Genomic DNA, 18743 nt, shown 5'->3' with positions numbered 1-18743 from the left:
TAGTATTTTTAGCCAGTATGTTCTTCTACTCCTACTTTACTGACTGGATGTAATTTCACCCACCCCTTATCTATGCAAGTATTAGCAACAAAAGAGACCTAATTTCTACTAGTATCTAATTTTCACTGCTGTAAATTCTGGGCTTTTTCTATTAATTCAACCTTTAGTCCAGTTTTTAAAATTAAAGGATGCAGTTTCACATGTCCTAAGCAATATACAAGAGCTCTAGCTTAGACAAGACATTCTAGCTTAGACATTCCTTAGGGTATTAGCCTTTCACTAAGTACAGATCATTAAACTTTAAGTCCTTTAAGTCCCCTTTTTGCACTTCTAACATTCTTCCTTATATTTATATTTCCTTCATTTATTTCCAAATGTTTAAGTTAGGTACAATACCAAATCTGATTTCTCCTCTCCCTCTGGATATGTAATATGTGGTAAGGAGAGGAATTATTAAGTAGCTGAAGGAATAGACTTTTTAGAGCAGCCTGATAATAACATCACATACAACTGCAAAGTCAGTTCCATTTTCTTTTGCCTGCAGATGGACATTTCTGTTCTTACAACAACCACTTAACCTGTAGCAGAATACAAACACAGGTATTTGTGCAACTCCACGATAAATTGCATTAGAAAACTGGTCTGGTTTACAAACAATTCACTGGCACAAATAAGTAAGTAGATTTATCATAATCTAATCTCACCATGCAACAGAACAAAAAATTTTGCTAGCCTATCACATGGGATGGCACAGAAAACAGAAGCTTCCAGAGACACAGGGAGTAGGAGCTATTTATTTGGCAGCAGTTTTGGCTTATATCAGTTGAAAGCATATGTGAAATTGCAGCATTGCTTCAGAACTGTGTCTAGAGTTCAAGTACAGAGTTGAACTCTTCAAAATTAAAGGACTTAGGTAAAATTTAATTTTCTACTCTAAACAGACACAGCAAACTAGCACAAAGCAAATCTCATCATGGGAATAACAAACTCACCAGAATCAAGAAAAAGCGCAAGGCTTTTTAAAAGGAAAAATACTAATCATAGCTAATCAAAAGACAATACAGGTATACAAAAGTAGAGAACCAAACTGTTTTAATCAACCAAACAGTGAAAATACTTTCCAACATGGTTGTAAAATAAACTTGTAATGCCCAAACTTAGAAATGTCCAAACTTAAAATTATCCATTACTTTCTACTACATAACCCTATTCTGATTTTATTTTAACCTGCCGAACAAAAATCTGTCATGCCATTTGTTGTCTCAAGTTGATGTTGTGAAAAGTATCAGATACAACCAGTCCAACTACCTACAAAAAATGAGGGAAAACAGTCTACGTTTACTCTTACAAAAAGGCCCTGTAGCTCAGCTCTTTCATTATAGTCTCCATTACTTCCAAGTTCTGGAGAAGGAATTCCTTTTACATACTCTAGAATAGTCTTCAAGGTAACAAAAGGGAGGTTACAACTAAGAAAAGGTTATACCTGAAAGTCCTAATTTAAAGTTAAATAAGCTGTCTAAAATATGTTAGTATTTAATATAACAGTAAAGCTTGCCTTGAAGGTTTTTCTCAGCAGCATGTGCTAGTAACTTCTACAACCGAAATTACCAAGGAGGTTACTTGTGAAGAAGAAAGAGTCCTATGGCTTCACCCAGGTCATTATTGCAAACAAAAATCAATATTAAATTACCATGAAGTAGTAAGAACATCACCATCTTTCACTTAAAACAAGAAAGAAGTCAATGAACAGCATGTAAGTGCCATCACTAAAATAGATTTTCACATTAGGTTAAATCTCCGTTATCAAATTAGAAAATTGTTTTACTTAACAGAATATGCACTTCAAAAAACCAGGACAAACTCAATTCTGGATGCTTCTGATACTGCCACTGTCATTTAGTTAGAGCTGAAGAATGAAAGCCTGCATTTTCTCCAGTTTTTCAGACATCAAACATAATGACACATGGTGTTAGACTTCAAAAATGAAATCCTAAAGACTTTCCTTACAAAGCAAAACTTTATTTTAGCAAGTTCAAATTTACGACTATTCACCTAATTTAACATTTTTTGTACTTGAATGTTTAAAAGGTAAATATAATATTTCCCTGATATTTTTTTCAAAACCAGTATCTCACTTTACTGTTTCCTCATAACCACTTTTTCAGCAATTAATCCTAACCCTTTTTCTCTACATAAAATTTCTAACAACACAAGTGTTTAGAGACACAGAATCATTATATGATAGGTCTATAAAGAAAAAACAAAAGATTGTCCTTACCTCACAACTACTGAATGCTAAATGAATTATATCTTAATTCCCCTGCACTTAACTGTTTGAGTTTTTTAAGATGGTGCAATTAGAACTAAACATAGTATTCCTGCTGAAGTCATGCAACTTACTTAGATAATGACATTATCAAATTTCAGTTTAAAGTGCAATTATGACATATTTAGCATTTGTCTACCCTTGAAGAAGTCATGTTCCTACAGTTTTACTAGCAGACTGAAAGTCTCACCCACACTGAGATTATTGATATGCTGTAGCATATCAATACAATCTATATGCTATTTTAGCATATAAATACTCTAACTTTGGGCTTTTTATCCTATTGCTGACATAGCTCTTCTGATAACCCCTTGGCATTCTTATGATAAAACCAGTTTACAATTTAGCAACTACAAAATAATTTCAAGATTAGGCTAGTATTATTCCTTTGTCTACATTAACAATTATGCTAATTGCACTGATATTTGTCTTTTAGAATCCTAACTTATTTATCTGTCTCCTACCACAGCTCTCTACCCTACTGAAATAACTTCAGAATTTATTGATTCTTCATGAGACTTAATTTAATTCAACTTTCACTTGAATTAAAAGCAGCCTGATTTCTAACATAGAAAAATCAACACTTCTAACTACTACTTTTTCATAGAAATGCCATCATAGAAGCGCCTACCAAAGGTTCAATAAACAGAACTACAATGAAAAAAGTAGTAAGAGTTCTGTAGAGGGCTCTTTCAACTATTCATGTATTTAAACCCATCTACCATTTTAATAAGAATCACTGCCTTCTACAAAAGGCATGCTGGATTCTCTTGTCTGTTATTCCTTGGAGGTTTTCAGCTGCACAGACTCAGTGATCCAGAGTATATTGGTAAAATTTGTATCTCAATCTGATATCAAAAGCCAGATAGCATGCTTTCTGGTACTAACTCCTTCAATAAATATTGAACAAAGCAAATTTTAATAACACATGCAAAAAAGAGGAATTAAGAATTCTAGCCCAGTAGAAATTCTGATCAACACTACATAGGAGATATGAGAATTCTATCCTGTAATTATTTGTTGGTAAGAACTTATCCTCAGGGCAAAAGAGTCACATGTTTAATGGAGATGAACTACTCATTTTAAGGTATTACCACTACCTATATTTTGTTTTGGCATGGGTAAGTGCTAACACAGGTAATGAATTCATAAAAATATCATAAAAATGTTGAGAACAGAGAATCACACACAGGAAAGATTAAGATTACAGTCCTCAGGTATCAATCTTAGGAGGTTTTCATGCAGTTACTAAAGAGCATAAAAAATTCAGTTGACAGGCCTCAGCAAGTAACTGACACTGTTTCATATCTATACAAGAGAAAGCTTTTAATGTCACATACCGATTTCTTTTTAATGTCGTCCAGATCTTTGAGTTCGTTCTCAATCTTTGTGATTAATTCCCTGAGTTCATCAAGATTAGTGCAAATAAGCTAAAAAACAAATGAACACAAACACTTGGTGATGTGGGACTTGGAAAATGTACACTGAAATTAAATACAATTTAAAAGCACATTATTACTTAGTGCCATCATTTTTGTATTTTCTTAAAGTATTTTTAAACATTAAAAAAAAAAACCCAAACAAAAATCAGGACTTGTTGAAAAAAGGAAAATCTAAGTAGAAAATTCTCTTATTCTTCAGACATAAACCAGATCTCTACCTGTAAGCTTCCATTTCAAAATGTAGATATTTTCTTAAAACTTCTGTGAATGGCAACTACCAAATTTCTGTCAAGTACAGTGATGACTTAGAACATCTTTGAGTACCAAAAAATTCCCTGGCAAAATAAATATACTAGCTTTGTAGTATGCTGTGTTTATTACATATTACATTTGGTACAACTTTTCCTGACCATAACTTTATATGCTTACACAAAGTATTCCTTCCCTGGATATGGTCAAGAGGCATCTGGATCTGGTGATGTGGTTTAGTGGTGTCAGGGTGACAGGGGTAGTGCTGGGTCGGCAGTCAGACTGGATGATCTTGAAGGTCTCTTCCAACCTTGATGATTCTAAGGCAACCTAGTCATCTACCAAATCTACCTACTTAATGTATGTTTTGAAAAAGTATTATATTATTCTAATTCTTGTCTTTAGAAATCAGCTTATTATATTTTTTTCTTTCAGAAAATGGATGCTATTTGCTTGAAAAAATTGTCCACAAAGGTGATCTGTATATTTTGTCTTACCACCATCTAGGGCAAGTTAAGACTAAAAAACCTAGAAATTATTAAGATGTTAGGTTCTGTTGAATTACGTTATAATAAGACTTGTTTCTTCTGAACACCCTTAGGTGGACACCTTTTCCTTTCTACTGAAAACATGAAGCAATAATTTAAGAAAATGAAATTTTAAAAAACCAATACGAAACACACCCTCACAAAAATGTTTTTATCAAACAACTGCTAAGTATTTTTCTCAAATCAGTAGTTTATAACAATATCTTTTTACTTCAAATTCAACTGCAGTTTTAGATTTTTAGCAAATTCATGTTAGAAGCAGCATTTTTGCTAGTCACTATTAAAAAACTGAATTAACACTTTTAGCAAGGTAAATTTCAGAAACCTCAAGTGCATATGTGCCATTATTTTCATAACATTGTGTACATTTGAAACATCGAGGAAATCGAGTGACTTAAAGTTTACCATTTTTACATTTATCAAGTTTAGAATAACAAATTTATAAGGAAATTGGCAGTGTCTTGCCACAGACCGTGTATATAAAATTTACTTGCGAAAGGTATCTCTCTTGAGCCAATACTGGCTGTGTCTGGCCTGCGAAGAAACCCATGACTCTATATTATTAAGCAAAAAAGTACATCACAAAGTCCTTGACAAAAGTCAATGAAGGCATGGATAAAGGTTTTCCCTACATAACTATAATCAATTTTCTGACTATACACCTGACAATTCAGTTACTAAAGTCTATTGTTGCTTTTTATTTTCTCCCATGAGACCAATCCAAACTACATCAATGCAAAAAATAATGTCAATAAATAAAGTTTAATTGCCTTGGGGCTGGGGGTGACAGGCAAGAGTAATCAAATCTCTAAGTGACAGGTTTCATTAGATGAGAAGTACATTTGAGGATCATAACTGTGTGTCAATTACCTACTGATAAAATAAGGAAGGTAACAGCAGCTGAGCTTGGAGGATTTATGGTCAAAATGAGTTTAGCATTTTAAATACTCCAATACTGAACTAAAAAGCACTATAAAAAGGTTCAAGAAAAAACTTTGATTTTTTTCATTCTAGTACGATTTAAGATGAGGAAATAAAGATGCACACCAACTGGGAAAAAGCTAATTCTGAAACTTCTCTCATATGGTTAGCATGTCCTATCTTAGAGAATGAAGCTAGTGTTTTGAAGGAAAGATGAAAAGAACAGTGATGAAAATAACAAAGTGTAGTGTACTTTATACATTTTGATATGGACTCTAGATCTATTTCTCCCAATGAGATTCTTATTTATTACATTTCAGTGTTCTTTGCTTATGGCTGGTAATTGGTGGAACTTAGCAATTCAATTTTTTGCAAACAACATTTCCTTCTAATATGTTTTGTATGTTTTAATGGATAAGTTAACATAAAGGCAAAAAAAAAGATATTAATGTTACAATCTAATAATTTTGTCACATTTTGATAGCTTACTGGTAGTTTCACATATGGCTCTTGAAGAACATGCCTTCTAATCACCTATCATGAAGAAAATAATCTGAAGTGAAAAAGTGTTTCCATTTTGAATTATCAGAGAGAATGAAAGATTAGTTCCTATTCTCTAGAACACTACATGGTGGCTTAAAGATTCAGCCTGTAAATTTTTATATTAATGTAATCTCATTAGTTGTGCACATGTTAACTGCAACAAAAAAAACACCACAGTACTTACTACATAGAGACTTATTTTTCATAGGCAATAAGCATCCTGTTTTCCAATTGTATACCAATTATAATCCTATTGAAGTAGAAGATTCAGATATTCAGTAAAATTTCAAATTCAGTGTTCAACTTTCATGTTATGATGCAACCTCAGATCTCAATAATCTCTCAAAGACCCTCATTAACTCCTAGGACTTCAAGGAAGAAAGACAAAAAAACTCTGCCCTGAACTTTCGAAGGGAAGACAGGGGGCTCAAGCTCCATTCCAACTTGGGACCCTCCTGTAGTCAATTTATAAATGAACTCTTTAGCATCATAGAACCCAGTGTATTCCCCAGATCATTGATGCTCCTTCCTTGCCCCCTTAACTTCAGACAAACTTTTTGCAGAATTTTAACTCACTTCAACAGGGTCTCATGCTTTATTTCAAGTTATTTGTGTAATGACTGTTAATTATAATTGTATTTCCTATGAAGCTGCCCTTTTATCACTGACATCTACATGTGGAAAATGTCCACCTAGCCCCCTCTTGGGATCTGCATTTAATATAGACCATAGATGATAAAACTGAAATTGTTAAAGACACACTGAAACAGAGCACGCATCTGCATGTTCCTTTTCTCCTTAATTATCATACATGTAGGTCCATACAGCTATGTGTGAATGTACATGAGGTGAAAGGAGAAAAGATTAAGTGAAACATTGGTTACCAAACCTAAATGTACTCTGTAACTGGGAAAAAACTGCAAAACACTTTAGCGTCTCTTCTGTACAGCACTATAACTACCATTAATTTCTTTAAAATGTTAATAAGCAACAGTAATAAGAAGCTCAGAATAATAAGCAAGAGACAACTCAATAACGAATTATGAAGCTGTAAACCCACTTCTCCAATAAATCTCAAAATATTAAAACCAAGACTTGGTTTATGTGCATTTTTATTTAGTAAAAAGAATTTAATTTGCATCTCCTTTTGATTTGAGTTTGTTTTGTTGTTTGCAGGGCTTTCAGGATTTTTTTCAAGCAGTCTTGAGCTATATATTATAAAAATGGTATTCTAAATGTTCGATTAAGTAGCACTATTACCTTCTGAATTTTCACTAATAATAGATTTTGATTTGTGTCACTGCACACAATCATACACTTATTAGTACTCTTTTACTCAGCTTTAAAGCCAAGTCATGATTTTCAGAAGATCTATACTTAATAAGTACAGAACCTAATCTTACAAACTGAAGTGCCTTCTGGTTGCGTTTGTGGGTTTTTTGTATTTGTAGGCTGCAGGCACATGAAACATATTATACTTCTTAATTTATTAACTTTCACTCCAAAAGAACTGATATATAGACATGAATAGAAAAATTCTTGTGGTTATGCCCTCCCATCATATCTCACAGGGCCTGTAAGTTCTAAGTTGTTTTACCAAATATTTTAAAAATATACTTGTACCTTCAACTACGTACATAATTTCATAAAGTTTGGCCATTTGTGTATGTGAGGAAGAATATATTGAAGCATAAATTACTAGACTGCCAAAAGTCTTAGTATTATTCCAAACATAAAAGGTTTAATACTTGCAAATCCTTCTAACAGTCATACCTCTTGAATGAGTCAGGTTAAGTTGTTAAAAAGCTCCCTAATAAGATTAAACTGCTCAATACTAATCAGTTTAAGTCTCACCTAAAACAGATATGAGTCCTAGCTTTGATCAAAAAAGTCAGAAGTCTTTTGCCACATTTTAATATAAGGTTTTACAGATATGTTTTATCTACTAAAGCTAAAAGGTTGGGCTAAGTTTTAGATAGAGTACTTAAATGCAGTTGTTTAATCATGCAAGAAATTATTTCTAAACTAACTGTATATATCCATGGCATGCAAAGTGCTTGGAAAAAAAAATTAGACACCTACCTGTTTTCTGGAGCTATTAGAAAACATTTTAGTCACCATCATTACAATGCAGATAAAGTCACTGTACACTTAAATATCAGTTATCTCTCAACATTGACGGTTACTACCCAATTTTAACACAAGAAATTCTACTAGCTCCATCTGAAACACATGATCATGATGGAACCAACTGATTCAAGATGAAGGTATTACAAAATAGCCATGATTCAATGCAAGCCTACTGGCCAAACTCGCACAGATTGCTTTGTGAAGGAAAAAAAAAAGATAGCCAAAGGAGAACTTCAATCCAAGCAGCCTTGCATACATAAAGAGCAACTCAGAACTGAAGTACTGTAACACTTCTACTACAGTACCATGAAATTATATTAGCATAATTAATACTCTTGTTACTTTCTATAGCCTAAGAGGTCCTAGAGGCCTAGAAATCACATGCTGATAAGGAATAACAGTTGCAAGCAGGGTAAGCACAGTTGCCTATAAAGTTTTTGCAAGTCCTTCACTTAACCAAGCCAGATTTCAATTCAAGAACCACATTGTCACACCTCATACAAAACCACGTAATTTTAACCCAAACAGTTATATCTATCATTAAAATGTCTTTAACAGGTCCTAGTTTTTACAGGCTTTTTACTGTAACAGATATATCTGGGATCATAAACAATACTAAAAATAGTGTTTCAGCTGCACTTCATAAAAATGGTAAAATATTTTCTACCACAAGAAGGTGAAATGTACTTCCAAAAATATCAGTTTAAGCCTTAAAAACTAGAAGAAGCTTCAGAGAGAAACTAAAGGACTTATTTATTCATAGATATTCAGATTTCAAGTGCTTAAAACAAAAAATAAAATAATTTACCTGAAATTCTGGTATGGTAGACTTTCTGATACCTTTCCTCTTCTTTGTGATTGCTTTTCTAGATAACGATTTTTTTCCTTGTAAGATTAAAAGAGAAAAGCTTCATAATGCTGTTCATTGTACTTCACTAATAAAACTAAATTACATATAGACTTGTAAGTTAAACTGCAACTAACAGATGGTTTCCAGTCATGTAAACTTGATGAATCAGAACTAGACTCAGCAGAAGCAAGCACTGAACAAGTATTTGTGTACTGCAATCTTTTGTGTGGAGTGGAAGGGGAAAAAAGAAAAAAGCCCGCTACAGTTTCAATAATACAGCACCTAAAAATCTAAGTCATAAAAGTAACATTGACACCACTCTTCTGAAAGAAGTGAAATCTAGAACTTAAGACACAAACATAAGAAATATAGCATCTTACCTGCAAGATTTGTTTCTCTAACACTCTAAAGAATCACACATTAGGATCTGGGATTTCTGTATCTAATAGTAAAAAGATACCCGGAAAACACAAGTAGGATCTAGAAATCCCTGACTGAACATATTGAATTTACCAAGGAAATTAGATTGATTTGTTTTTTCTGTCTAAGGCAATACCTAACATTTTTAGAAGGCAAACAACTTCCTATAATGCACTTCACATATAGCTGTGCTATATACAAATGGATGTAACAAAAAATCTTTGTGAGGGTAAGGAAGTGCTTTACTGCCTACAGTAAAAGAGTTCACAAATCATACACATTTCTCAAATCAAGTAGTTATGTCACTAAGCAAGACAGCTAAGTTTCTTATATGGTTATTTCTAAATTCATATGGTAAATTCAAACAAGATCACCTTTAACTTGTTCACTCAGGCCAAAACCATCATTCTATCATTATCACTTGTTCACATTCAGGAGTCCCAAACAGTAATTTAAAAGCTTAAACAAAAAGAGAAGTAAATAATAATTTAATGTGGAATTTGTTGTCAACTAGCATGACTGCAGGCACTTGGTAACAATACAAGCACAGGCAGATTCAATATTTAAATTAATGAAAATATTACACTTAACCTTCTTCCTAACACATGTTTTAAGTGTGTGCAAATGTGTATGTACACATACATACAAATATTCATAAATGCCTATGCATCTATTGTTCCAGTTTATTACACTGTGAGTTTCCTGTACATCTTACCTGACTCTGAAATAAACACACTTATGGGACAGGGCACAGGGCTTGAAGAATCTAGATCTGAAACTCCCCATAAAATCAAACGATATTAAAATGAATAAAGCAACCTAGAAACCATCCATACCAAATATATTTAAAAATTTAAAGAGCCCTCAACTACCAAAAATAAATACTTACATATTTCACATAAGAGAACAAGTGATAAAACAGAGAAGCTTATTTACTAGAACAATAACCCAAACATTCTGACAATGGGCAAAAATGTCCACATTTTTGTTATATGCTTTATGAATACAGCTGCATTCTACTACTGAAAACAATGCTGTTCATTGAAAGAACTAAAGTAGATGCTTAGAAGCTTTCTTGATGAAATGACTCAAAAAGAAGTCTGGTCATATGGTGGCTCCTTGCTATAGCCCTTTTAAAAAATGTTATCTGGAAAGAAAATGAAAAGACAAAAGAAAAAGGCAGCTAGATTGTCTTGTTTCTTTACGAAAAGGAAAATTTTAATATGTTTAAAATAGAACTTTCATTTAACTTGAATACTTTCAACATATTTTTCAGCAAGTATTTCCCTGACTATTTTCAGCATCCAGTTCTATATGACGTATGATGTAGTGTAATTCAAGAAGTAACAGTTAAACAGAAATATTCTCTCTTTTCCCTAACATATTCTTATGAAAAGGAGGAGGAAAATTTGTAGAAAGAGCTTTAAATTATTAGAAACCCAAATAAAATAAACATTTCTTTCTTCACATCAGCATCTGAAAAGGATGAAGTAGGGAAGATTCAGAGTTACAGACAGACCAAGAATTAAAAGAAACCATCTAGAAGCATAAGAAAATGAGCCTTACTCATTAAATTATAAATAGAGTCTGACATATCACAAAGCACAGATGTTGGAATATATGTACCAAAAGACCTACAGAATTGCTGGTAACTGCTGTGAGCTAAGCATGTATATGTATAGAGCAACATCACAGTCTTCTTCCATTTTTTTGACACCAGATGTCCTACAGTGTGTTTTTTGATATAATGTATTAAAAATGTAAAAAAAACTCTACACATACTTATACTATGGGAGGGAATTAATATATACAGCAAACTACTTACGGCAAATTCATCTTCTACCTCAGTAACACCCTTTTAAAATACAAAATTGATATTCAAAAGAAGTTGTAGTGGTAGTACTGATAATTTCTCCCTTTTAGAAAAGCTTGTATCTGGTTTTCCAAAAATTTTTTCTCAGCTTTAAACAATGTTAACAGAAACCAAATCTTTCCCAATTGGCAGTTATCTGTAATTCACATATATTAGATAGGCGAAATACATTTTTAGTAAGTACATAAAAATCCAGTTTTGTAACCCAGAGGTGTTATGTTCTGCGGCTATCCCCCCTCAGAACCCAGACTTGCAACTGTGTAATAAACTTAAGTATCTTTTCTATGTAATTGGTTTTAAACACCCAACTACTAATGCCGTCTTGGGATAACAAAATCACTGGCGAGAGGCAACTTCTCAAATCACTCACTGACATCTGCTAGAGATCTTTTGTCCATAATACTGGATGAAGAAATTATCTCAAAGACTTATATTAATTCCTGAGCAGATGAAGTAATGTTTCTGACAGTAGTTAGATCACAGCGCATTTTGAAACATTGTGCACTGTGTCTTTCAGAGCATACTCAACATACAAATAAACTTAATTACTGACTAAAAGGAATCAATAAGAAAAACCTTAGAACCTTAGCATAACCTTACTAAACCTTAGTTTAATATTTATAAATTAAGAATCTCATAAACATAATCTGCTTAGTTCACCTACTCAATTCAACACAGCCTACTTACTGTCCACATTTAAAGATATTCCAGTGTAACTTTACATTCACTAACAATTTACTGTGCCGCAATCATTAATTATGTCTCCACACAGCCTTTTCCAAATGGCTCCATATCTCAGTTTGGTTTCAGTTTAGAGTGGAAGACACTATGAGGCATCTCACCTCCAAGAGGAATTCATAGGAAATCAACATTTTATTAACCCCTTAGCCAGCTCTGTGAAAATTCTTAGACATTAAACTTAAGTTCAGTAGGTCCGGGAGAAATCTGACTGCCGCAGGTTTTTCTTTCAGGCCGAAACAAATTCTACAGACACTGTCAGCAATTAACAAAGTAACATAACCAGGACCTGAACACTAATTAAGATCATCCAAAAACCACACTAGGGAGATTAGATGCAACTAAGACATAAGTCGTCTCAAGTTGGTCTTGCCATCTAAGGGTGAGGAAGGGGAAACAGATACTTCAGATCTGTTCTAGTACTATTTTTGGCATAAAAATGAAACTAATAAAACATGAAGCCCCACAAATGTTCTTGATGTTTGTAAATTACTTCAGTAAGAACAATATCAGCTACAAATTCTTCCGCATTGGGATCAATGTGATTTGAAAACAGAAACATTTTTACAGATCTAGTAAAACTCTTTATTATGAACTGTGGTGTATGAGTTCTTGTGGCTTCTCCTTGAAGAACAAAAGCAATGTCAATCCATGCTTCGAATTATAACGTGACAACACAGTGGAATTTTGAATAAGAACTTATTTTAATAATTTCTTTTATAAGACTGCAACTTTCTTCTTGGATATGGAGGAGAGTCTTGTTTTCCCAGATGAGGGAACAGATGTTTTTAATATCAGTAGTATTTGTCATGATAGAACACAGTTAAGTTAGGCCTGTCCAATTGCAAGAATTTCTGGTTATTTCACTAAATTCTAGCAGTAACTGCAGTGTTCTCAAATTAAACAACAGGCCCTGTTATCCCTCCGTTAACAAATTCGTAAGACACACTTTATGTCTTTCAGAGATTTGGCAACTACTGTATGTATCCTGTTTCCTTTTAATCTTCTATTCTTCTATCTTGCTCCCAACAGGTCTTCTTTACAAAATATAACATGATACAATCTGGAAAATGAAGCATTATTATAGAGTTTTGAAGCTTCCATATTGACACAGCATACACTTTTATATAGACAAATGAGCTAAGTCGGTCTGAACAAGTGCGTTAATATTGCTGATTTACAGAACAATGTCTGAAACCCTATAAAACCTGGATGGTACATGTTTCTGAAGACATGGCACTGAACCTTAATGCATGGAGTATATTGTTACTTGCTGGAATACCTCACTTAATGTCTTCAACATGATCAACAGGCTGTTCCTTTATCTACAGGTTAGACAACATGACAAAGTTTTTACAACACTCAAAAGTCTCCAGAAGACTTCTGAATACTAAACTCCCAAGGACAATAAACCAGGGATTACAACACTGCTGCCAGGCTGTTGAATTCATTTTCTTGAATTCATTCAAGCAATGCTTGACTTCACACACAAAACATAATGGTACTCTAAAGAAATAAAATATATAGTAAAATGGACTTCAAGCAGGTACACAGCCATGAATTTTCCGGAGCATGAGTATATGATACAGAATTTACATCCAAGGTTCTTCTAAATCATGTGCTGTATTGGTGTTTTCTAGATCAACTGGAATAAAAAGAGACTCAATTTACATTTACTACAACCTCTGCATCAGGCACACGACAGTTATTTCAAGCAGTCTCTGGTCCCTTCTATTTTCTCAACCCTACAGTTTGTTCTGAATTTCATCCAATCCCTGTTTCAAACATGCAGTTGTAGGATTCTCATGCTCTTGCACTGTGCCTTGCACTGAAACTTATCTAACTCCAGTAAGAAAATAACACTTAAAAATTAATGCATAGCATGCACTTGTTTACAGAACTGCTCTGACTCTGTTTTTCTATTACATTCACTACTACTCTGTCAATAATTCTGACACAGAACACTGCCACAATAATAACCATCACCTTGTTTCAAAAACATAGATTCAGTACAGTGGTTGCACCTTTTCATAAATTGTAAGAAAACTCTGTCACTATGGTAAAGGTCATAACATAGCTGTATTCTCCAGTAAGTTCTGCTCACAATATTTCTGTGAAGTTTTCAGATGGAAAAACTGCACGACCAGTCTATATTCACTATGGCTACCACTGCCACAGCAAGTCAGGAATATGCAAATCATCTCAATAGAAACACAAACTGTGAGTTGGTTACATTTAGCTGCCTAAGAGAACCAATAGCAGGAAAAAATAATTTTGTTGAAAAAGTACTCACTTTTACATTCCTGATGTTCTCTTCTACTTACTTTTAAAGAACGTTGTGAAGAGTTATTATGACTAGGATCAAGATTTAAGTCAGATGTCTTTGGGGACTCAGAACAAGCTTTACTAAATCACTTTTTCTGCTCTACATTGTACGTGAATCTTTAAACAGAAGATTTAATTTCAGACAGTCTTTAAGAAATACTATTTAGCCCTTAACATTAGGAAACATTATAAAACAACAAGTTATTTCAAGGAATTGGATCCAATCCTATCCATTTCAGCCTAGCAGCATAGGACCAATGGAGATTTAACAACCATAGGAAGAAAAGCGCTTTCTTGCAATGCTGTAAAGTTATTGCAAAATTTTCTCCAGCAAGGTCAAATGAAGAAGTAGTCAGAATAAGATGGGAAACGCATCAACATATCAGGAGATAAAGGACAACAGTTCTCAAAACTAGAGTCCTTGTTTGCCATCTGGGTTGTTACTTAGTTTGCTTGGTTTTAAGAAGACTGAAAACGGTGACACATTTGGAGAGCTAAGTTACAAAGGCAAATGTAAAATACACTAGTTTCCCTGAATACTACATATATGAACCTTCAACTGCAACTCTTGAAACTTCTGTTTAGATGTGGGCAGTGAAATATTTTGGAAGGAGGAATTTGTGATTTAAGTAGTAAGACAGCTCTTTGGCTGTTATGTGCAAATACTTCAGATCTAAATATTACCTAGCTTTAAATTTGGACTTCTAGCTACATGCACTGCCATAAGAACTTGGCTAGTTTCTTAATCTTTAGAAGACATTTTTTTGTCACTCAGATTCTTGGTTTTGGCTTTCTGCTTTTCAGATGAAATCCAATATTTATCTGTCAGTCTACACTGCTCTGAAAAGCACCCTGTCACTTCAAAAAATATGTTGGAAAGAATCTGCTAAAATCTAGTACAGATAGCTTAGCTCAGGACTCAAAAGGATTAAGTTTTTGTGTTGCTTCACGTGATATCAAAAATACTACAGCTACCTGAACAATTTGAACTTAAGGTTTTTGTACCTTCACAGTTTGCAAATACCTTTGAAATTTTCCAGTGAGTTAACTGAAATCTGGATTGTGTATCACTTACCCAAAACACTTAACCAGATGCTGCCCAATTCTGTAATAAAAATGTCATCAGCATAAATTCTGATGCTGACGCATCCTGATTGTTGGATCCAGGCCCACAGTCAGAGCAGTACTGTTCGGTGCACAGTTTCACCAGGAATGACTTTAGATTAATCATCTCATGTAAATACTCTGTGATTCTTCATAATTTGGATAATATAAACCAGAGAATGGAGAAACATTTCCACAATTGCTATAATATAAGATACCATAAAATGCCTTCAAGCGACACTCTCTGGCGCTAACCAGTCAGCTACATTTATTGTCCTGAATATTTTTTGCAACAAATTAACTCTTGCAATTAATTTTGTTCTCTAAAGATACATTCTGCAAATGAACCACAGTTTGATCAAATGATGTTTTATATGCTTGTGTTATCAGGTAGGTAACTTTGACTCTAAAGTTAATATCCAAATTGTCTAATGCAATAAGACTCTCCCTTTTCACAAAATAAAATGTAGACTTATCAACTAAGAAAACAACTTTAAAAAACATCTGTATCCTCCTAATTTTTACTATAAGTAAAAATGCCAACTTACCAGACTTGTGCTTCTTATGCTTTGCTTTCTTTTTAATTAAAAACAACTTGTTCTGGATCTCAGACTTATAAGATTTGAATGGATGAAAATGAATCTCACGCTTTCTTTGCAAGTCATCAAGTTTTCTCTGTAGATTTTCATTTAGAATATCCTTCAACTTCTTTTTTTTCTTTTTCTTCTTTTTTGCTAGCATCTTATTTAGTTTCTTCTTATTTTGCAGTAAGGTCTCTAGCACCATTTCTTCAGCAGATTCATGGTAATTTCTGCCTTGGTTTTCATAAGTGCCGTTGACATGCATTTGGCAAGCTTTCAGTGTGTTCCCCTTGAATGGATTCAGCTCAGGTCTTACTCCAGACATTTCAGTGCAACCTTGTCCATTCTCCACATCTGTTATTTCTTCCGAGCTAGGGTGACCACCCATATCCACAATCTCTCCTGAAGTAATCAAATTCCTGAAGTTCTCTTTATAACAACCAGTTTTTTTGATGTCACAAACACTTGAGGCTTTTATTTCACAGTCAACCTTTATTTCCTCTGTAGTGACTCTAAAGCCACCTAAACGTGTTTTTTTTTCTGGACAGATAACAACGTCCATACTTTTCTCTCCTTCTGTCTTGGAATGACAGAGCAGCTCTCTCCCAGCAGAACTGACCTCTCCATTGCTTTTGCTTACATATTCATGTTTTACTCTTTCCAATTTAATACGTGGCACTTTTTTAACTTTGATGGGAAGAGATGGGAATTCAGGAGCCTGAAAAGGTTTTTGTTTGTAAATTCGAACATCTGCACCACAGAACTGTGGAAAGTGAACGTACGCATTTTCCAATAAGTCATAACCAAGAATGACTTCTCTGCATTCATGGATAGGCTGACCTAGCACCGCATCCTGAACATCCTTTTGTGTTTCATATACGAAGTCACAGAGACCTTTTAGCAGCCATACTTTTTGATAGAACGGTAGCTCATGAAATGGTTTTTCCTCCAAGGGATTAACTTCTCCGAGAACTTTGAAAAACTGGGGACACAATCCAAGTTTTTCTGCAGCAGCATTAGGATTGTCAGTCTGCCCCACAACAGTATACCAGTGTTGCACTTTCTTTCTGAGTGCTGCTTCCCAAGTCCTGTAGGAAAATGTAGGCCTGCGATGTAATGTAGGTCTGCGATGAGGAGGACTTAACAAAGAAGTCATTATTTTAGATAAAAAAACATTACACTGAGGCATCAGAAGACAACGTTCCAATTCATAGAATACTATTTCAGGTAAATTTAAAATCTGTTGGGCCAAGCAAAGAAAATGACCAATAGCTGGAATCTCCCACATTGTCTCCATCCTTGTAGGTGCTGCTTGAGCTAAAAGTGATTTTTCCCACTCTTCTATTTCTTTCTGACTAGCTTCTTCTGCTTCTTTTCTTTCTTGATCTCTCTGTCTATTAAAAGAAATTTCATGAAAATTCAGGTAGTAGGTGAACAAAAAGAAATGAGAGGGAAAAAAAACAGAACTACAGTATGTCAAACATACTTATCTCAAAGTTAAAAAGAGCACAGTAATACTGAAGTTTTACTTCAGTTTGTCTTACTTTGCAGTGCAGAATGCATCAATCAAAATGGGAAATTATTGTCATTTTTTTCTGTCACCACCAGTTTTAAACAAAGTCCCAACATAACTCCTACTCTTATAACTTCCTCCCTTATTTAAGGCAGCCAACACATATCACCAGCAAATTCCTTCTTACTTGCAACAGGAGATTTCTTGGTGAGGAGAGGAGACAATGACTAGATTTTATTTTGTTTTCCCAATTGCCATGTCTAACCTGTTTAGGTGTTGATTAACAGGTAAAAGGTCAGACACTGGAACTCTTAATGACAAGACACAGAGAACTGTTCTAGTTAACAATAACTTGTTTTTACAAACTTACTTTTAAAAATAAAATAGAAAGTTACATACAGATTAACAATATTATACATTATTCTAAAATAAGCTAAGATTTAGAATTTGGAGATGCCCATATAACATTATTTCTATATCTTAAATATCTTAAATCATATTATTACATACTCCATATTTCTCCATTGGATCTGGTTAATTCCATGCTAACACCCTCATAAAAAGCAAAATTGACTATATAAGCATACTTTATTACACAATTTCCTTAATTAAATTACTATCTAGCAGCCAGAATTCAATTATTTAAATGTTTAAATGAATATGTCTGAAACCTATCCAAGGATCATGTTTTCAGAGATGAAAGACACAGAACAGCCTACATAATTTTCAACAAACCAAACCCATATAGACCCTTGATTCCCACTGAAATCAACCAGTCAATTATCTGCCATTCACTAGTGGTTTTAAAAATTTCAGTAGGAACCTACCTTTATGTTTCAGTATCTAACTAATTAGTCATAATTTCCAATTATAAAATAATTCCACAACTATTTTATTGTCAACTAATCTGTAAATTAATTGATTTGTTACTTACCTAGCACGTAACCAAGCAGCTGAGTAGAAACTCATAGAAATGTAATTCATCATTTGAAGAAGATAGTCAATATTCTGATAATTACAACATTTGAACAAAAGGAATGCTTATAAACAAGACTGACAATAAAAGTAAATTAGAGCTTGTCATATAGGTACTATGGTGGGAGAAAGTGCTTTCACTGCTGTACAAACACTGTCAGTTGCAAAATAAGGAAATCAGCTTCGCAACAATATCTTGTCAGTT

At 33.7% G+C, this 18743-nt stretch overlaps 1 protein-coding gene across 1 annotated transcript in view; it reads right to left on the bottom strand.

The window, feature by feature from the left end:
- Positions 1-18743, bottom strand: part of KIAA2026 (KIAA2026 ortholog) — a 58503-nt gene that overhangs the window by 33747 nt on the left and 6013 nt on the right. Inside the window, exons 4-6 of the mRNA XM_030968064.1 lie at positions 16018-17444; positions 8968-9044; positions 3667-3756 (exon numbers count right to left, since the gene is read on the bottom strand). Of these exons, the coding sequence (XP_030823924.1) occupies positions 3667-3756; positions 8968-9044; positions 16018-17444 (1594 nt within the window). The remainder of the gene's footprint in view (positions 1-3666; positions 3757-8967; positions 9045-16017; positions 17445-18743) is intronic.

The sequence above is a fragment of the Camarhynchus parvulus genome, chromosome Z, assembly GCF_901933205.1.
Source record: "Camarhynchus parvulus chromosome Z, STF_HiC, whole genome shotgun sequence".
Taxonomy (NCBI): Eukaryota; Metazoa; Chordata; class Aves; order Passeriformes; family Thraupidae; genus Camarhynchus; species Camarhynchus parvulus.
This window is presented reverse-complemented; position numbering and strand designations above follow the sequence as displayed.